The 22,705-nt window shown below is 34.4% G+C and overlaps 1 protein-coding gene, 1 long non-coding RNA gene and 1 pseudogene across 2 annotated transcripts; 2 read left to right on the top strand and 1 right to left on the bottom strand.

Annotated features, from left to right (window-relative positions):
• LOC120130843 (transcription factor DICHOTOMA-like) lies at positions 1-1,572 on the top strand. Its single transcript, XM_039147997.1, has 2 exons — positions 1-1,298; positions 1,493-1,572. Exons 1-2 carry the CDS (start codon positions 158-160, stop codon positions 1,516-1,518), a joined length of 1,167 nt encoding a protein of 388 aa, XP_039003928.1. The 5' UTR covers positions 1-157; the 3' UTR covers positions 1,519-1,572.
• A 14,825-nt stretch (positions 1,573-16,397) lies between these two features.
• LOC120130814 lies at positions 16,398-17,020 on the bottom strand. The gene is made up of 2 exons (XR_005516867.1): positions 16,815-17,020; positions 16,398-16,707 (listed from the first exon to the last, which is right to left on the bottom strand). It is a non-coding gene; the product is annotated as an uncharacterized LOC120130814 (long non-coding RNA).
• A 94-nt stretch (positions 17,021-17,114) lies between these two features.
• Positions 17,115-20,049, top strand: LOC120130643 (annotated as a pseudogene).
• Positions 20,050-22,705: the final 2,656 nt, after the last annotated feature.

Raw genomic sequence — 22,705 nt, 5'->3', positions numbered from 1 at the left:
CTGAAGCACGAGGCAAACAACACGATCCCCTGTCTTCCCTGTGATTGCTTTCTCAATGTCAAAATTCTTCTTCAGCTGATCGAATTCCCACATGTTCTTTTTCTAATTTTGTTAAGCCAACTCCTCCTTAAACAACACTACTTTTGCCTACGCTAAGATGTTCTTTCCAACCTCGGCTAACAGCTATAATGTCAACCCTCTTTCTAACCTTCCTTCTTCTTCTTCTTGCCAACTTCCCCAAGTTCTTTTAAGCCATGAACCTAATGACAATGCTTTCAATAATCACCACCACCATGATCTGGTGCTGGCTTCTTCATTTTTGCCCGCTTCTGCAAACCCTCAGCAGCTTAACCTCAACGAGACTTTACTCAACATGGCGCTTTTGAACGAGGACGGAAATCGTGGGGTGCTTGGTTTTGGTGGTGGGCTTCGTCCGGGGTTGGGTTTTTCCGTCAAGAAGGCCCTGAAGAAAGATCGGCACAGCAAGATTTGCACCGCGCAAGGGGTGAGGGATAGGAGGGTGAGGCTGTCCATAGAAATCGCCCGCGATTTCTTTTGTCTTCACGACATGCTAGGGTTTGATAAAGCAAGCAAAACGGTGGAGTGGCTGCTTAGGAACTCCAGGAACGCCATTAAAGAGCTGACGAAGATGAAGCAATATGGGAATGTTGGTCAAAAGAGGTTGTTCCTCGTCTCTGATGATGATGACGATCAGTACAAAATGATGGCGAAGAATCGATTGCTTGATGTCGATGGAGGAGAAAGCAACTCACTTGAGCTAGAGGGTGTTTTTTCAAAAGTGGAAAAGTTGCAGAAATTAGCAGCAACCCCTCTTAAAGAGTCAAGGGCAAAGGCAAGGGCAAAGGCAAGGGCAAGAGCAAGGGAAAGAACTAGAGAAAAGATGAACAGTGGTAGTGCTAGAGCTCATGAGTGGAACATATGTTCAGATTCAAGCACTCATCCATTGACCCAACAACTGGAAATATCCAAGAAACCAGATCATTTAGTGTATGGCCACAACAACATGGCATCGTCTTCCTTTAAAGTCGTTACTCATCAAGTTGAACAACCTAGTGCAGCATCAAGAGAAAATGTCTTCGAAAAATCTATAGTGATCAGAAGGATGTTGAAGCCATCTACAATTTTGGGTTATCAGCAAAGCCTTGCAACTTCAAAGGATGCAATCTGCAACACCTGTTGCAGTAATGGCTTCCCCAATTTGTCCCAGAATTGGGATATTAATGGTGCAATGGCTCACTCTACCCTTTGTGCTATAACCAATGTCAATCCCTCAACCGGTACTATCCAAGAACATACACATACACATACACATACATATACATACACATACATATACATACACATACATATACATATACATATACATATATATATATATATATATATATATATATATATATATATGAGGCCCGTCATACATCTGATTATCTCACTTCGCATATAATTAATTGATTTCAGTCTTGATTTTCAGGAGTTCAACTATATGGAAAACCCTGAGAGGCCTGCTTTGCTTGCAGTGAAGGACCATAGTGCTTATATGCAGTGCATGAGCATCGAAGATGTAAGCTACAGTTTCAATTTGTTGTTTATTTAAGGATTGATGGTGGAAATAAAAAAGCTCCTTGAATGCTCCCTTTTCTTATGAACCTCTCATCTCAATTGCTGATCTCTTGTTTAGAACCATATATGTTCTTTTCTCTAGGTTTCCATCTCTAAAAGTTTCTGTTTGATGATGAGCGCACAGCTTGCAATTAAACCTGGGTTTAAATTCGTCTCAAGTACTCGAGAATTCATGAGTTAAATTACAGTGCAGAATTCATTGGATGGTACTTCTTGTACCATACTCTTTATTTTGGATAATGATTTTTATGAGATAATTATGTAATATTAATTTTGGCTGCTGACACTTGAGCTTTCTTCTTGAACCAAATTAAGAAACCAGACCATGACAACGATGAAATATGTAGAATCATGGAAACTGAACTGTGAAACCTGCAAATCTTCAAGTTGAAAACTAATCTAGAGTTAAAAGTGTACGAGACAAGTGTTTTAGTTCTGCTGTAAAACATAAATCAAATTAACCCACAACTATTATAATGTTTCCAAGTGATTTTTAACTCTCTCTAATAGAACCCACTTAAAATATTTAACTTTCTGAAGCATATACGAAGATTATTGTGGAGAGAAATAGGAGCTCAAAATGCTTTAACTTTTGTATTCATCTGAGTTGTTTTCAAATAAAATCAATAAGGCCTTTATATAGACACTAGATACTACTCTAACAAAAACAGAAAAATAATAAATTTTATTAAAAATCATAAAAGACCACTATCTCCTGTATCACCCCTTGACCTTTAAGCTACAAAAACTCTTGACCTTTTATTTTCCCACTGAAATCAACATTTAATGTTTATTCCACAAAACTCCCCCGTAAACTTTGCTTCTACCATCCGTCATGCCAAACATCTTTTGCATTTGCCAAGAAGTACTTTTGGCAGCGGTTTTGTGAAGATATCTGCAACTTGATCCCAATTTGTCATATGCACCAAGTCCACACTTCCTTCTTTCACATTATCTCGAATAAAGTGAAAATGAACATCGATGTGTTTGCTTCTTTCATGGTTCATCGGGTTCTTTGCCAACTCAATTGTTGTTTTGTTGCCAACATGAATCATGGTTGCACCTAGTTGCTTTAGCTCCATCTTGCTAAACAAATTTCTAAGCCATATCGCATGACATACACATCAACTGCCACATATTCATCTTCACATGTCGAGAGCGTCACAATCGGTTGCTTCTTTGAAAGCCAAGTAAACGTAGTATCTCCCATAAAAAAAATATCCCGATGTGCTTTTCTGATCGTCTATGTCTCTGCACCAATCGTTGTCGGAGTACCCAACCAATTTGTAATCTTTTGTTTTCGAGTAGAACAACCCGAGTGACACCGTTCCTTGGATATACCATAGAATTCGCTTCAATGCCTTCCAATGTGAATAAACCGACTCCTTCATGAACCGATTTACAATACCGACAGTTAATGAAAGATCTAGTCTTGTACATGTGAGATAGCGAAGGCTTCCTACCAAACTCTGGTATCTACTCTCATCGACACGTTCCCTTCTATCGAACTTTGAGAATTTTGCACCTGATTCCATTGGTGTAAATACCGGGTTGCAATTTTCCATATTGTACTTCTTCAAAATCTCTTTTGCATGTCTCCTGTGATACAAAAATACCCGTCTATACTTGTTTAACCTCCAAACCAAGAAAAACTTCATTAAGCCCAAATATGTCATCTCAAATTCTCGTGTCATTGTGCCCTTAAACTCTTCTATCATCTCATCATTGTTACCTATAAAAATGAGGTCATCGATATAAAGAGCAACAAATAACACGTTACTTTCATTCTGCTTTACATAAAGGGCATGCTCATAGGGACATTGCTTGAACTCGTTCTCATTGAAATATGTATTTATAAGTGTATTCCATCCTCGTGGTTCTTGCTTTAACCTATAAAGCGCCTTATTCAATTTTAACACCTTCTTCTCTTCTCCGACTTTCATGTACCAGTGTGGTTGTTCAGTAATCAAATTGTCATCATTCTTGCAACGGGAACAAACACCTCATCATAGTCGATTCATGCCTTTTGCTTTTATCCCTTCGCAACAAGTCGCGCCTTGTATTGTTCACTAGTAGAAAAAACCCCTTTAATGACGCGCATTGCGCGTCATCTATGGGTGCGGATGGCACACATTTGCCTGCCGTTGAAGCCACCGACATGAATTTAAGATGGCGCGCAACTATGCGTCATAAATTTATGACGCGCATTTATGATACACATTTATGATGCGCATTTATGACGCTCATTGCGCATCATTGAAACCCCCATAATAAATGAAGACGACACACATTTTTGTGTGATAAATTTATGACACGCATTTATGGCTTACATTGCGTGTTATTGAAGCACACATCATTAGAAAAGATGACACACATTCGTGTGTCGTGATTGTATGTCGTAAATTATATATATATATTGTAGATTGACAAATAATCAAACTAAATCACATTTAATGCCTCATAATACTAAATATATATATCATATTATATATAAGCAATCCATATGCATACAATATATTCACATTAAGTTACAAACATAATATCCATCACCTATGGCTATTTGAAAACAAAAAACCAAGAATGTTCTCAGATTATCACAAGAAGATACTAACAGATTATAAGATCTTAGCACATTAATTTTACTAAAATGGTGCTAAACGATATGTGCATAGATCAACCTGAGCAAGGTCACCAACATCATAGTCTCGGAACATCATAGATCAACCTCTGGGTATGTAGCAATTAGAGGGAATACAACATTTCCAGCACCACAACAAACCTTATTACCAAGGTCACATTAGTTCTATAATATATAGAAACCTTACATGAGAATATAAGAACCTTAGACAAGAAGGGGAACTACTTAACACACACTATAAGGAACAATAAAGTCAAGTTCTACCATATATAGTGACCAACATTCAACAAGGTTTGCCACACCATTCACTTCAACAATAAGGGCATCTCGAATAAGATTATCAGACCATTTAAAGGAATAAAATAAGAATTCATAGGGAAAGCAGAAATGTTAGCACTATTCTCATTTACTCGAACTCAATTAAAACAAGTCCATTTCCAAATAACCTAGCATTAACAGAGAACTTATTGTGGATTCAAACTCAGGAAAATAGTATTAGTAGGCAGTCTATTTATTTACCACAAAATATATATTGAACGGATAATATGTAAGTGAAAATGTTAAGTGATTTACCTCCAAAATAACTTTTCTTCATCTTCTCTGATTTAATAAAAAAAAATTAGTTAAAAAGGAAACAAATAACCTTGAAGAATTAAAAAATCAAAAACAAAGAGAAGAAAATAGTTAGCTTTGACTCGCAGAGAAGTATTGATCTCATTCCTTGTCCAGGTAGTGTCGATCTTTAAAAAACTGAAACGATAGGAATTAAACAATTTCAAAATCACTATACCAAAGAACATAATAAAATTCCTGTAGCAGTGGTTCTATATAAGTTGTAGCTTTTCGAAGTGATCCCAAAAAGAACCTTGTTGTTTGTCACAACCATTGCTAGTATAAAGACTAAACCGAAATTTAGTAACATTCGATCCTCAACCTTAGGTATCTATTACATCATTTAAAATTATTTAACAGCCAGTCCAAAATTCGGGTTTGGGGAGTAGATGTAGTGCATTTAAGTAATAACACAACATCTCAACAATACCGTCTGGAAAAACTGCATCAAGTTGTTAGCATATGGGATGACTTCATTGACGTGGCCCAAAAGAACAAATATCAAATTTAAAACCTGGACCTGAAATTTATGTGAAAAGCAGCAAACTGAGCAAAATGTGAATTAAATGTCAGGTTATACAGTTGCATATACAAGTGCATTTAAGCTTACAAACACAAACAAAGACTCATTTAAATCTAGACAGACTCCCAATGCCAGAATTTGCATCTCATATTTGAGAATCTATATTACTGAAACAAATCACGACAAAAATTATCTAAAGTAGGAACAAGCAAAGCACGTCGTTACAAAAAGGTTTTCAAGTAATATGCACGTCTATTCAATATTATCATCAGAGGTCATACATGCATGAAAGAAATATTTAAGCTGAGTATAGATTACAGAAATTTTCCACAGTCCAGTAAGATATAAATTACCTTTTCTATAAAAATGAAAGGAAAATAATGCCTAAGCAAGTAGTGAACGTCAACAACAACCAACAACATAACTACCTTTGAATCAAACTCTTGAACTTCTTTGACCAAATTAAAACATGAAACCCAGCAAACAGGAAGTAGATCTGAAAAATCATTCCCTGAAAAGTTTGCATCTTCAATATGAAAACACAATGATCTGCAGGCAGCTAGATAAACCAACAAAACACAACATAGTGAGCAAAGTACAAAACCTTCATAAATAGGTTATTATGAAGGGGCAGAGAAAGAAGCAGGGAAACGTCATGAAAAAGGAAAAGCAAAATGATAGAACATACTCTCACAGATAGGTCTTTGGCCTGTAACAACTGTATCAAGGCACAATATACCGGTCTTTTTGTGTCGTCCTTAATCTGCAGGAATGCAAACATCAGTAAATAATCATTATGACTAATTTCCTTCTTCAACTAAAGTATAAATTGAAGAGGAATAACAAATGGATACACAATATTATATCAACATTACAAATTCTAGATTTAGACTGCATCATTCTTATACTATGAAGACATAAAACAGATTCCTTGATTCTTGATATAGGTTCATTTAAAAATCAATCATCCAATGCACCACTCAGAGTCTATTCCTAGTGGCACTGACCCAAACTCTTTCTTTGATTAGGGGGATATTTACAAGTAGAAAGGTCTTATAATACATAAAGAATAAAGCACTTTTGCTTAAATAACTTTGAACAAAAACATACTATGAAAGGGAAGCGATTTGGTCATATTTTTTAATCTTGGTCAAAATACAAATGGTGGTCTGCTATATTCCTTAGGAGTCTCTTCTGTTTCAGCACTAATTGTTGGCAAAGGCTACTGGGTAAGTCGGCTCGCACTGTTATTATTGGGATATTGTTATATTTTGTTGAACTATGTTTCGATATAACAATTTAAGGCAAAATGGTTTTTGGACTTGAATTGAATTTACAAAATGTATTTGGACTTAATTGAATTTATTCAAAATTTACAAAAATAATTCAAAGTTCTTTTAATTTAAAATTGAGCACAAAAATGTTTTTATGAATAGTAATTTACTATTTGAACAGTATCCCGAGGCTAAAAAAATTCCAGTATGTAAAAGGGGAACCGATTCCCCCCAAGGGGGTACCGATTCTCTCACTGTTCATCAGCCCAACAATCATAATATTTGAATATTATGAAGGGGTATCGATTCCCTATGAAAGGGTACCGATTCCCCCTATTCCATGCAGCCTATTTTTGCAGAAAAATCATTCCCAAACGGCTCCAAAACATCCCCAACGGCTAGATATGACTTCAAACACATTCCAAGCTATAAATACAAGCTAAGAACACTTGAAGAAGAGAGAGAATAACTATCCAAGCAATCAAACACAAGAGAAGAGTTTTTCATTCTTATTTCATCTTTCTCTTGTAAATATTTTGTTCTTGTGAGCTCAATCTTGTAAACACCTACCTTAGAGAGGTTTTCTTGTTTACATATTTTATCCTATTGTAAAGGGGAAAGGTTCTAGCTTATCCCGTGTAAAAGCTAGGGAAAGGTTCTAGTTTAGCCCGGAAAAACTAGGGAGTTGTAAGGTTATCTCTTTGTCCTCAAAAGAAAGAACAAATTAGTGAATTTGTTGGAAAATCCTTGGTGAGGAGCTAAGGTAGTGGATGTAGACTTTGGTTGAGAAAGTCGAACCACTCTAAATCGCTGTGCAATTTTCTATCTTTCAATCTCCTTACTCCCTAAACACAAAACCGTTTCGACCCCTCTTTGCAAATTGTTCTGGTTGTCGTTTCGAGCTTCCGAAAATCCTAACATATTTCATAGACCAAAAAGATGGAGGTAAAGGAAAGAGGAACCAAGCACAAATGTTTCATTTCAATTCTCAATAACCAAACACCAGTTAGAAGTGCCACAAATAAATAAATAAAATATTCAAAATATCGCCCAGCAACATCAATAAATGAATTAAGCCATTATGCAGGTAAAGCCATGAGATCACAATATATGGCCAGAAAAATGCAAAACATAAATGCACTGAAAACCACATTATAGAATAACAATAACGTAAAAGATGAAGTTGAGACATTAACAAGAGTAAGAGGAACCTAGAATTTTTACTACGGATATATTCGATAAACAAACGATCAATGTCTTAAAGGCTAGCAGTAATTCATAATCAGATATCAAAGCTGGAATTATATAACACTTACAGATTTGTCGTAACGATCTCTCTCGTCAACAGTGCAGATCTCAGCGGTATACTCCAAGCGGTGTTCATTCCAGTAGATGTCTGCAAACGAAAGAAACGAAACGTTAAAGATTCGTTTCAGCAAACATTGAAAAGAAGAAAGGAAATGTAATAGAGAGAGAAAACCTAAGAGATGGAATCCGCTAAAGGGAGAAATAAAGAGGGCAGGATGCACAACGAGAGAGAAGAGAGACACCAAACGTCTCTTCAAAATCTTGGGATAGGGAAGGGTCAAGAGAAGAGCCACCGCCGCCTCCGCTGCCACCACGTATGTTAGAATCACCCACTGATGCAAAGAGAAAAAGGGAAAAAGAGAAAAATGGGGAAGCAAGCGGCGTGAACTTTGTTATCGAGGGGAAGAAGCGGGAAAGGATGAAAATAGAGGGGAAAATTAAAATACGACTTTTACAGATGACACACAATTAAAAGTGTACTTCGTGGTTTTGCAAATTTTTTTGGATTATGACTATTAAATATGACACACATTATTGTAAGTCATAAATCGTTTAGATTTTAAAAAAACATGACATTTTTTTATGACACACCTATTTTTCAAGTCATAAATTAGCGTGTGTCATCGTTCGTGTCATTAAAGGTATATTTTCTTGTAGTGGTTCTATCTCGCCTTGAGCATTCATCTTTTTCTTGAATACCCACTTCACACCAATAAGTTAACTTCCTTTCGGCAATTATACTAGCTCCCATGTGTTGTTGCGGTCAATCACCTTAATCTCATCGTTCATGGTAGTTTGCCACTTCTTGTCTCAGAATGCCTCTTCAAAGATAATATTTTCAGCATCTGCCAAAATACATACAAGGTGTACTTCATTTGTCGAATCATACAAATCTTGCAAACTTCGTATTTTGAGTTGTCGTGGTTCATCTTCATCATCGGTAGTTTCAGAGTTTGTTGGGATGCTTGTTGGTGTAGCGACTGATACTTCTCCAACTTCGATGATAGTCCCTGTCGAATTGTTCCAGTCGCACTCGCTTGCTTAGTTTACTCGCAAATCAGGACTCACCATCACCTTCTTAATTATCGGATCGAGTAGCTTGTACCCTTTTGTCTTCTCATCATACCTAATAAAAATATACCTTTTGCTTTTGTCTTTGAGTTTCGTTCTTCATTGATCCGGTACGTTGAATAAGCAACTATACCGAACATTTTGAGATGAGAAATTGTCGGATTTTGTCCTCTCCATGCCTCTTGTGGAGTTTGATTATCTAACTTCACATGTGGACATCGATTTTGTACATAGATGGAACATTGCACGACTTCTGGCCAGAATTCCTTCGACATCTTCTTACTGTTAAGAATTGATCGAATTATGTTGGGAATGGTTTGGTTCTTCCTCTCGGCCACACCAGTTTATTGAGGAGAGTATGGTGCGGTTAGAAATCTCCTTATGCCTTACTCATCGCAATGCTCTATGAAACCCGTCGAAGTATACTCGCCACCTTTATCGGATCATACGGCTTTGATGTGTCTACCAATTGCCTTCTCTACCACCACTTTGAATGAACTTTTTGAACACCTCAAATGCCTCGAATTTTTCTTTCAGAAAATGAACCCAAGTTATTCGTGAGAAATCATCGATAAAGGAAATAAAATACCTTTAACTACTAAAAGATTCGAGGGTGATTGGTCCACATATGTCGGTTTGAATAAACTCGAGAGAATGTTTAGCTCGATATTCTACCTTTCTTGAAACGAGGTTCTCGATTGCTTGCGAAGCACATATTCTTCACAAAATTTTCCCTCATAATTCATATCCAGCAGTCCGTGCACCATGTTCTTCTTTGCTAACTCTTTTAGACCACTATGATATAAGTGACCAAAGCGGAGATTCCATGACGATGCCTTGTTTTCTACGTCGACTCGCAAACATTTTTCTCGCGTGCTTCTCAGATTCAATTTGTATATCCAATTTCTACCCATCTCGACTCGAGCAATCAGACGCCCTTGTTTGTCATTCAAGTGTAGTACCCGATCTTTCAAAAGTGTCGAGTAAGCTTTCTCCGTGAGTTGCCCGTTACTCAAAATCTTGGTCTTGAGGTGTGGTACGTAATAAATATATTGGATTGACCCTTTCAGGCCATACTTTTGTAAGTAACAAACCGTACCTCGGCCTTTGACCTCCAATTTTGATGTATCTTCAAACAACACATGACCATCTTCAATCTTTTGCATCTTTTTGAATAGGTACTCGTGACCGCATATATGGTTGCTTGCGCCCAATTTGAGGTACCACAGAGTGTCATTGTTGATGTTGACTTCATTTTGAGCCATCAAGAAAAAGCCTTCATTCGCTTCGTCTTCCAAGGCTAGGTTGTTGTTTCTTCCACCTTTTTATCGGCTCAACAATATTTTGCAAAATGCCCCACTTTACCATAGTTATAACATTTATCTGAGTTGCAATCCTTTGCGTAATAACCATACTTGTAACACTTGTAGCACTCGATGTTGGAATAGTTTGACCGACCGCCTCTTCCTCGACCGCGTCCTCTTCCACGCCAATTTGGTTGACTTAATTGTCCTTTCTCCTTATAATACTCTTCATGACTATCACCTTGACCATCGCGACCATTTCCACAACCTCCATGGCCACGCCCCCTGCCTAGAAAATTTTGAGAACAATGTACCTTTTCGTCTTTGATCAAAGCCTTGGTTTGAAGTGCTTGTTCGAGAGTCTCATCCTTCTTTTTCTTCTTAAATTATTCTTGTGCCTTGAGAGAACTGACGAGCTCGTCGACTGTGAGTGTCGCAAAGTCTTTTGACTCTTCTATCACACACACAACATTCTCAAAATTATCGTTAATAATCTCAAAATCTTCTCCACAACTTGTGCATCGGTTAACGCTTCGTCATTACGAATGAGTTGGTTCACCACGGCTTGTACACGTGTGATATAGTCAGATACGCTTTACGACTCCTTCATTTTCATGATCTGCAACTAGCCATGAAGAGTTTGGAGATGCACTTTCTTGACTCGATTAGCTCCTTTGAACACTTTTCCTAAAATGTCTCAACTTCTTTTGAAGTAGCTACACCAGCAATCTTCTCAAAGCAAAACTCGTCAATGGCTCAAACAACATGTATAGTGCCGCCTTATCCTCCGTTCGCGTCTCTTTCAATGCCTTGTTTTGAGTTGTCGTATATCATGTGGAAGTTGTTAGTTCTTCAAAACCTTCTTTGGCAACCTCCCATGCATCTTGAGATCCGAGAAGAGCTTTCATTTGAATGCTCCATTTCTCGTAGTTCTTATTCGTTAGTCGTGGTAGCGGCATTTGATCTGTCACATTTGTCATTGGTTGTGATGTCAATTTGTAAAACAAAAATCAAATTAACCCACAACTACTATACTGTTTCCAAGTGATTTTCAACTCTCTCTAATAGAACCCACTTGAAATATTTAACTTTCTGAAGCATATACGAACATTACTATAGAGAGAAATATGAGCTCAAAATGCTTTAACTTTTGTATTCCTCTAAGTTGTTTTTTAAATGAAATCAACAAGGCCTTTATATAGACATTAGGTACTACTATACCAAAAACAGAAAAAATAATAAATTCTATTAAAAACCATAAAAGACCATTATCTCCTGTATCAACCCTTGGCTTTTCAGCTACAAAAGCTCTTGACCTTTTATTTTTAACAGCATTTAATGTTTTTTCAACACAGCCGAATTAGGAAGCTAAAAGCTTCATTTATCTTATTTGTTATTGCATGGTACGGAGTCCATGTAATGTAAGTGTCATTGTGCATATACAGTTTTTTACACCAAAATCGTGAGAAGAAAATTACAAATTTAGGTTCATGTCTTTCACAAATGTTATGTGAACTGATCTAAGCACCCTCTACACTGTTATAAAGGGTGTTTCTTAAATAGTTTTATCTTTGTACGTAAACAATTAGCTAGAAGAAGATAATGTCTATAGTAGAGATATCCTATAAGTTGCCACAATTGTGCTTGTTTGAAATAAATCCTAATTTTTTAATACAGTTTTGTATATATCCTAGTAATAGAGTATAGACAGGATTGGATCATAAAGCTCCTTAGAGAAATCTCAAAATAAGACAAACTTAATTTTGTGAACATTATATATATGAAATGTCCATATTTTTAAGCTCAAAAGTAGGCATTAGTGAATGGTGAGTTCTCTTTAGCCATTTTGCTGTGTTGTGCATAAAATTTTATAACAGCTTTGTGTTCTTAGTGGCAAGAGGGCTGAGGGGAGAGTATCATAAGAAAAACTCATTTTTAATATAATCCGAGACTTGCACCTAATTTCTGAGCCAAACCATAGCCTTCAAACCAAAACCTATGATATATATAAATGCAGAGTCTTGCTATTCTATATTTTAATTTCTACTCTTCAGTTTTGATGTGGCTCCTCTAAGATAGGGGAAGAATTTCCATTTCATTTTGAGGATTGATGAGTAGAAAGTCCATATGGATTATTAGTACTGCATTTATGAATTCTACCGATGGATAGATGTTTGTTACCATATTGATGTATGCCACCGTCTTTACCCCTTTGATCTTATCCCCATTTTTCCTGTTAGAAATTTGTTGTAACTCTTCTGAATCTCTTTTGTAAACTGCACTTCACTGGCAGTCCTCGTATCAAGGGTTTTGGAGTTCCTGAAAAATCTCAGGAGTTTTACATCCTTTGGACTGTCACAATCAATTAGAGTGATTGTTCTCAATCCTGTCACCGACTAAATTTATTATATGATGGTCAGATCATTTCATCCTGTCAATATACAAATAACAATCATCACCTTAGGCAAGACACCAACATTAAATATAGGTATATAATCTGCCATGCGAAATTGAAGAAGGGGATCTCTCTCATTCTGAGGCAACGTTCGTCATCTTCTTTGTCCTGATCATCTTTCCTTCTACATCTACAGAACCACCGTCTTCGACTCTCCTAAAGTCTTCGCAATCACAATTTTCCTATCAACACAATCTCATATACGCAGGTCAAGATATTAAAACCGTTAAATTTGGGTGCCTTCTTTTGTTTATAATTTGTTCCTGTTCCTAGGTTAAGTTGGATTGGTTGCTATTTACAGTTAGGAAGATGTATTGACTATCAAAGCCAAATGATGGTGTCAATCATTGTTTAGGCTGGGGTTCACCATTTTGGAAGCTTCCTTTCTTCTTCTTCTTCTTCTTCTTTTTGTGTGTCTCTTGTGTTTGGGGTATTTATAGGTTACTGTTGTGTCTGGTGTTAGTACTGTTGTCTTTTCTATTTTGCAGCAGTTGCCGTCATGTTATAATTTCCGATTTTAAGAAATAAAATCAGGATGTTAATTACGAAGCAAAACATGATAAATAATTAAATATATACAACAAAAAATGATTTATCGGTTTCCAGATTGAGCTTTGGTAGGGTGTACGTTACCTTAAATCATGCATACATGCATGATGCATAAGACTATCCGGTGTGTTACTGCATGCATGGGAAACAATATACTCCTCCTTTGATGACTGTCTTCAATTCATTCCAGTACGTGCACATATAGTAATGCCTACACAGATGTTCCCATATTGAGAGAAATACTTGTACTCAATAGAGCAATACTTTACCGTCTAATCTAAAAATATTTTTAAAAATAAATACATAATTTTTAATGGACATACACAGATAAAAATTTTCAAGTAAAAATTATCAATAAAATAAGAAAGTAATTAAATAAAATTCAAAATCAATATTTACGAAGATAGATATAAAACTTTAGTTTAAACATCAAATTTATATAAAATACTTTATATATAAGGACTATGCTAGCTTAGGGTATTCTTAGACTCAAACTTAAAAAGTACCTTAACAAGACTGGGCCCGGTCTAAGAGCTTGAAGACTCAAACCGAACCATAAAGAACTTAAATATACACCAAAAGAAGGGGTTGAAAATGATAAGAAAATTTGGATTTGAATTGTTTTTTATTTTAATATTTTTTAATTGTTTTGAATTGAGGAAATTTAAGATTTATTTGTTTTTATTTCATATTTAGATCCTTTTCAATTTATTTTTATTATAAATTCACCGTATTCTAATTTAACATTTAAATTATTTTATATTAAAAACAGTGGCGGATTCAGAAATTTAAGAATGGAGTCCAAAATTTTAATTTTCTTTTCTTAAAAATAATAGATATGCAAAAATTGTAAATTTTTTTATTTTTTCCTTAGCACATTAAGCTAAATTTAACTATATTTTCAAAATAATAGGATGCACTTGGGCCCTATGAGGGCTTAGTGCATCCGCCATTGATTAAAAATATATCTACCTATTTTAGTTTTATACTCAAATATATTATTTTAAATTTAGTTTTTTTAATTTAGATCGCTTAAGTCTTGACTTAATTGACATAATTATTATTACAACATTAAGAAGGACATGAGTTTAAATGTATTTATTTTTTAATATATAGATAGAATGAGATTTAGATAACATAAACATTTTTATTAAAAAAAAAACCTTTTAACTTAAATTATTAATCAATAAAATTATTTATCTGAATTCCATCGTTGTGATCTATTGTTATAATGTAACGTATACTAATTATTTTTATTGTTCATTATTTATTGGTTAAAGTACATAAATGAGAAAACTTAATAATATAAATGATATCTAAAGTATTTTACTTAAAAAATGTTTACCTAAACCTAAAAAATATGGTGTCACAATCACCATACTTTGACTAGAAGAAAAAATTGTACGGGGATGAAATTTTTTAGGATCGAAGGGAATTGGAATACAATTCCACAACTTTTCCATATATTGAATAAAAATATTTTATTATTATTTCAGGTCGGGTCGATTTTTTAAAGTGTGATATTTGGGTCGGGTTGAGTTCGGGTTTAGGGTGAAAAATACCCGACCCGAAAATATATATAATTTTACCTTATATATTTATGAATAATTACAATAATACCCATCTCTATATATTTTTTCCAATTAAGTCACTGTTTTTATTGAATAAAAATAATTTTTTATTATTTTGGGTCGGGTCGGATCGGATTTCTAATTCATATATTCGGGTCGGGTGAAACTTTATTTTGTTTGAGTCGGGTCGGATTTTTTAAGTGTGATATTCGGGTCGAGTCGGGTTGGATTTTTTTAAGTGTGATATTCGGGTCGGGTCGGATCGGTTCGGGTTTAGGGTGAAAAAAACTGGACCGACCCGAAAAAAATATATAACTTTATCTTATATATTTAAGAATAATTACAATAATACCCCTCTATATATAATTTTTTTTAATTAAGTCAATATTTTTATTGAATAAAAATAATTTTTTTTATTATTTTGTGTCGTGTTGGGTCGGGTTTCTAATTCATATATTGAATAAAAATAGTTTTTGGTATATTTTTTGGTAACTAATTAACATACTCCGATTGGATTTCAATTTCATTTCCTGCCAACCAAACAGAATATGAAATTGAATTCCAATTCTTGACAGATTTCAATTCCTTCACATATTCTAATTCCCTCATAAACATTCCAACGAACCAAACGCTACCTTAGGTGTGGTAACTCTTACCTTAACTACCAACTTCTTTTTTTAAACATTTTTCTCTGCCCAAAAAAGATTTTTATGTTCATATTCTATCGCTCCTAATTAATGGATATTTAATAATTTATTCAGTGTTGGATTTTTTTTATAGTTTCACCAATGAAATTTTAAGAAATCATTATTGATTCGTAACTTTTAAAAATTACTTAATTATTTGATAATAAATGTAGGTGTTAAAATTCAAAATCTTTTAAAAATTATAATAACCCCTGATTATTGAGGTTAGAGACAACAATTTAATCTGAATTTGACTGATTCCATCTGATCTAATTCGATAGAGTTAGAGTTTTTTTTTTTAAAAAATAATCGAGTTCAGGTTAGGTCAAATTTTTTAAGGAGTGATGTTGGGTCAGGTTCAAGTGGAGGGTGAAAAAATTACGACCCGACCCGAGAATAATAATATAATTTCCTTAAAAGTTTCCTTATTATTTTTAATTAAATCCTTATTTTATACCAGATTGGGCCGTATTTATAATCTAAAAATTTAAGTCGGTCGGGTCTGGTCGAATTTATAGTCTTCGAGTCAAGTGGAGGATATAAAATTTTCAGACTAGATTGAATTCAGATGGAGGATATATATTTTCAAGTCGGGTCAAATTAACCAAAAACCTGACATTGACCCGATGTCATCCTAACTGAGCTCACTCTCCTGCTAAGAGGTGGGAGTTGTATTATGCTTACTGCTAAATATGTACAACATAATAATAAAAGTAATAATAACTTAATCAACTCTGTCGACTTATTTACTCTGCCATTTAACCAAAAATAATCATATTTCAGCACTATAATTTCAGAAAGAACAAGTCACATAAAGTTAGGTTTCTTTTAAAACCTATAGCAATACAAACAGCTTCAAAATGATGAAAATAACATGCTTCTTGATACCAAATCATCGTCATCTTATTAAACAACACCATATATTAATGAAAATCCATTAATACCATGTACAACTCTCAAAATAATGATTGTGAAAAGCATATAGATCAGGGACATTACAAATGGGTACCATTGACGCCAAGTCCAAGTCTTCATCGGAATCAATCACATCCTCAAAGTCATAGTATGGATTCACCTGCACATCTGAAGGTTAGTTTATCCTTGCAATCGACTACCAAATCTATACCAATTAACTGCATATTATTGGTGGTAATTTACATTTTATTGAAGCCAGATTGATACCTTGGGTCTTGGAGTAATTGCTTCAAAACTATGGAATTCGGGGCTATCGAAGTTCGGGGGGTTCAATAAAACATATGCTCCTTTGTTATTGTATCTCTCTTCTGTTGCCTGTATCGTAGAAAGAATATACGAGTCAAATTCAAGCAGATACGAGATATACCAAGAATATAGCATTCCCACAGCAAATATTTGTCTTAAGTTTCCCCTATATTTAACACCGAACACACACTTATATGCTAACCCTGGATCATTTATTGCTATTACCGTTATCCGTGACCGTGAGTGATGTTTGCATGAGCTATGCAAGTAGGTGATTTACCCCTCCTCAGATCTGTACTTCTTGCTTCAGTGGCTTTTCATGAACAGATACTTAAGTCTGGTGCCTCCTCGATTACAATATCACTTCTATAACATTTACCCCTTTTCATCGAGATTGATCAGTTGGAAGTCCAATTTAATTAATTGCAATGTAATTTTATCATCATGAACGCTCAAAAACGTCCATTAGAAGCAGTGCAGAGTGAGCAACATGATCATCGAATGGAGAGTGCCCCTTCTTTAGCACTGGTTACAAACAAATGGCTGTGGCTGATTTATGACATCAAATCTGGTAAGTCCGTTTATTTTTGCATTTGTTGTTTTCATCATATAGTAGGTTCATCTAATAAAGACCTAGGACTTCATCCACATTGATAACACATAATCAATTCAACTAGGCAGTCCTTAGATTTGCAAATAAGAGAAAATTAATTTCTCCTGTAACCCTGATTGGTTTTTTTTACATGTTGCTTGATATTAGCCTGACTACTTTGCAATGAGTTTGTTACAGCATTGTAGCTACACGTTTGGACCTAACCTACGGTCATTAATACATTATTAAATTGTTGATTGTAAGTGGCCTTTTTAGCTTTCAACGAATGAACCTTGGATTTGATCAACCAGGAACTATGTGAAATCACTAGTGCTTCGCCATAGATAGCAAATAAGGGTTACATCAGATTGACAATAACTTGTTTCCTCTTTTCTTGTCTGGGCTTTCAATTTTGCTTTCTTCAAAGTTCAATCAGAAGGGTTGCGTATTCTTGATTTAAAGTCATATTTAACTTTAAGTTCCTGATGGTTCTTATTTTTAGCCAAACCCATATGGGATCTGATGTCTTCTTTTCACATGCACTCTCTTCTACTGTAAATTATATATTACAATTAGCATCATGGTTTCCTTCATTTTATACACCTACAGTTCATTAATACAACGTTCAAAATTTTCAGAACAAAGTGGAAAGCTTGAATGCATATCTATTATTGCAAAAATGGGACCCCACTTCAATATCTGCTGTAGAGCTGAAAGTCCTACTTCAATGGATGATTTGCCCCTTTGGAAGTTTGAAAACCATGTGGAAACTTTCCCCACAAAAGATCCTGCACTATCATTCTCTGGTCGGAAGGCTGCTCAGATTGAAGAACCTGACCCACAAGTGGATGTTATTCTTGGTGCTTCTGGCCCTGCATTAGTTGGAGAGAGATTTCTGGTACCAGTTACCATAGCCTCCAGGGGCCATGCCATCTACGCTGGTGAAATGAAGATAAACCTTGTGGATGTGAGAGGAGGTGGCATGTTTAGTCCTTGGGAATCTGAGCCTATTTCATTGGACACTCAACATGTTGAGCTTCTTGGCGTTGTTGGACCAGAACGGGAAGAGGAATCTCAAAAGGGCTCTGATAAAATAATGAAAATTCAACAATCTTTCGGATTGGTTTCTGTTCCGTTTCTAAAGATTGGAGAATCGTGGTCCTGCTAACTAGTAGTCATGTGGCACCGACCGAAGCCAGTTATGTTCTTTGTATCATTGGGCTACTCCCCAATTTCTTATGAGTTGAATGCACAAAAAGTCAATGTTCACAAGACGTTGCAAATCGAAGGAGATGATGCAGTTTTAATCAGCCAACGTTTTATGCTGCCTTTTCGCAGGGATTCCTTGTTGCTTTCAAAGATCAAGCCGGCCCCGATTCCAATCAGTTTTCATCACTACCCCTGCATGAATCAATTGTACTTGTTCTTAGTGCTAAGAACTGCTCTGAGGTCACATTGCAGCTACTAGGGGTGTAAACGAGCCGAGTCGAGCTCGACTCGACTTGACTCGAAAACTCTGAAATAGAGCACGACTCGACTCGAAAACTCGCGAGCTTAAAATTTTCAAGCTTGACTCGAACTCGAAATCATGAACTGAAGCTTGTGAGCAGCTCGAAAAGGCTCGAAATGAAAAAAAAATTCTTAAACTTAAATCGATTGAAGCTTCAAACTCAAACATGAACCTTAAATATATAAAAATCTTACTGTATTTTTTTAAAAAAAATCAATACATAAATATTAATATTATTAATAATTTATTTTCTAAAAAAATAAAATCTTAATATATTATATTTTCGAGTTGCTCACGAGTTTTTCGAGTCGAATATCGAGTAGCTCGTTTTGACTCGTTAAGAACTCGAGTCGAATCCATTCGATCCGAGTATTTATCGAGTCGATCTCGAGTACCTCGCGATCTATTTCGTCTCACTTACAGCCCTAGCAGCTACCGTCAATGGCTATTAAAGTTGATGGTGCAACTGAAAAGTCGTGTTCCATCCAACACGGGAACGAAGATCTTGGCAATGTGGTTCTTGTGTCTGGAGAAGAATTCAAGAAAGTTTTCAATGTTATTCCTATTCTTGATTCCTTGAAGCTTAGATTGGGGACGGTGTATCTAAAATGGAAGAGGCATTGCGGAATTGAAGATAGATCTGATTTGACTGTGATCGATTCCAAGGTGGTAACTAAACACGAACTTCCCGATGTACGTGTAGAGTCATTACTGATTATTGGACTTTGGAATGTCGTCCATATGCCATCCTTGGAGATCCCTTCATGTACCATGTTAAAATCCGTAACCACACCGAGTTGCTTCAAGAGGTTAAGTTTTCATTGGCAGATTCTCAAAGTTTTGTGTTATCTGGGTCTCACAGCGACACGGTGTTTGTTCTTCCAAAATCGGAGCACATCCTTTGTTACAAAGTAGTGCCTCTACTCTCAGGTTTGCAACAATTGCCTAGAATTTCATTGACATCTGTTAGACACTCGGCTCGATTTCAGCCCTCCATTGATGCATGTAATGTTTTCGTTTTCCCTTCCGAGCCACATTGCAATATGGTAGGTATAACAGAAAAAAAGGTGGAGGAGCCCCCCGTAGCAGACTAAATTCTATTCTTTATTCATTGTGATCATTATATTTATGAATATATGTGGCTGTCTCTTGAGACCAAAGTTTTGTGGATGAACATAAGCGAGCAACTCGGATAACTCGAAGGAATCGATTAGGTTTGTTTTCGGTGCTATGGAATAAAAGAAACGGAGCTTAGACAGATCAATGGTGTGAGATGGTGGTGGTGGTTTACACATTTTATTCTACATCTTGCATGGTATTTTGGTGGTCCAAGTAGTCTGTCTATAGTTTAAACATTGTAATATCGAGGGATGGAGCCATTTGTTGGGTAGGAGGGGCTGCCCCTATTTTTTTTTTTGGTAAAATAATATTTTTAGGTCTGTTAGTTTAAATATTAATTAAATAAGGTTTTTTCCTCTCAACAGTTTATTTTTTTGGGTAAAACAAAACCTTTGTTGGAAACTTTTCAAATGAGTTTTGTTTTGTTTTATGTTGAATATTTTTAAAGGCTTTATTAGAACATTGATCCCTTAGCTATGCCTCGGGTTTCAGATTGGTTAACTTCATTTTAGTTAAAAGTGGGACATAAACTGTTATTCTATAGCATGTCTACCGTATTTGATAAGAACATTACATTTGTCACATATCAACAGTTGATATTTGGTTTTGGGACCAGAAACCAAATTGATAGTTTAGGTTGGGGACCAATCTTGCAATTGAGGTATGGCTCAAGGTGGTTTTCTAATAAAGTCTTGTTTGAGTTCGGTACCAAAGGAAGCGGTTACTACAACTGGAGGTGACGTTGATTTAGAAGAATCCGGATTAGAGTTAGGAAAATTATACAATACATGCCATGTACCGTACCATTAATTTTAAAGGTAAAATTTTTAAATGGTCAATAAATTGTACTAAAATATTTCTTTTGAACATCAAACTTTAAAAGTTACATAGTATCTCATTCAATCAATCTCTTAATTGTATTAGAAAATGAATATCACATATTTAATTATCATTAAAAGGATAACTTAACATGTTAAATTAATATAAAAAAATCTCATTCAGCCCTCAATTATAAACTAAATTTTATTTTGATATTTTTCAATATTTTGAAATAATAATTTTAAAAAATGAATATATATATATATATATATAAATTCATGATTCATTTTTAAAATTATAAAAGTATTTTTTTTTAAATTACAACTTTATAATTAATCTTTTAATTCATAAAATTATATATATTTTTAAAAATATGAATTTATTAATTTACAAATATTTTATAATTAATTTTTATTTAATTGTGGTTACATTTGAAAATTTATAATTTATAATTTTTGAAATCCAATAACTTTGGTTATAAAAATTAAATTATTTTTTTATTAAACAATGTGATTCAATCCTTTAACTTTTTTAGTAGTTTTAAATATAATTCTAAAAATATATTTAAAATTTCAAAAATAAATTTCAAAAATCCATATATTTAAAAAATATTTTTCTAATCTTTTGGAATTATTACTTAAAATTATTGAAAAATATCAAAAATAAAATTTTAGTCACAATTGATTGAGCAAATGAGATTTTTTTATTTATTTAATATGCCACATTAGCTCTTAACGATAGTCAAATGTCAATACTCTTTTTTAACGAAATCTAAATTTTAATATTCATTTTATAATTTTTTAAAAGTTGACTGACTAAAAATATCATTTTAACATATGCGTGAGATGTAGACTCATCTTAGAGTTATTGGAGTGAGTGCGCTGAGTTGGTGAGATTAGAGAAACATAGCACGTGATTGAGTCATGCTGAATCCGTGACTCGTTGGTGAAGACGGATGAGGCCGTAAGGCCCGTAATTGATGAACAGTGACGGGTGGCAAAATCTTGTATCCGCTTTGAAAGGAACCCCCCCATCTGTTTTTTATGAGGTTGCTTTGTACACCGAGTTAATTGTGAGTTGACTTTAATACGTTTTGAGAATGAGAGTTTCCAACCATATTTTCAAAACAAATAAATATTAACGGAGTTTGGTCTTTTGTTTTGGTTAAATAACCAATTTCTCAAAAGAAACTTTAGAAACTCAAGCTTTTGACCATTTGAGAATCCTTTTAAACGTCAAATTATAAGGGGTAAATTAAACCAAATTCCAATTATTAGTAAATTTATAAATAAGTCATATTTTTAAAAGTTACAATAGAGTCGGTTAGTAAATAGATAGATCGTAACGATCAAGTTATTATGTCGTTAAAAACGAGTATTACAAGTTTATCATTAAAAAAAACTTTAAACTATATTTTATGGGATAAATTATATCATATGCCACTCTTTTATTACTAATTTTAGAAATGAGTTGTCGTATTTCAAAAACTTATAACCGAGACATTCACTTAATTTTGCCACAATCGAGACATTCTATTAGTTTTGTTACATATGATTTAATTACGACAATCGATTAATTGAATAAATTATTCATATTTAAGAAAACAAGTAGATTTTACATTGCATATGTTCAAAATATTCCGCATCATATTGTTGTGTACAAATTAGCAATCATGTCCTAATTGCTACGATCGATTAATTAAGTGGCTAAACTTTAATTTATATTAAATTTAAATTTAATATCAAATATTTCTTTTATTTTTCACGAAAACATAACTATAAAATTTATTAAAATAAAAATTTATTGACATTA

Source organism: Hibiscus syriacus, unplaced genomic scaffold (genome assembly GCF_006381635.1).
Source record: "Hibiscus syriacus cultivar Baekdansim isolate YM2019G1 unplaced genomic scaffold, ASM638163v2 tig00110548_pilon, whole genome shotgun sequence".
Classification (NCBI taxonomy): Eukaryota; Viridiplantae; Streptophyta; class Magnoliopsida; order Malvales; family Malvaceae; genus Hibiscus; species Hibiscus syriacus.
Note: the sequence above shows the minus strand (reverse complement) of the source record. Positions and strands in the feature narration are given on the sequence as shown.

Excerpts from the sequence above, each read along its gene's own strand:
- LOC120130843 (XM_039147997.1), top strand. The coding sequence starts at position 158 with ATGTTCTTTCCAACCTCGGCTAACAGCTATAATGTCAACCCTCTTTCT. Across the intron at positions 1,299-1,492 it reads CAATGTCAATCCCTCAACCG|GAGTTCAACTATATGGAAAA; the intron begins GTACTATCCAAG and ends CTTGATTTTCAG.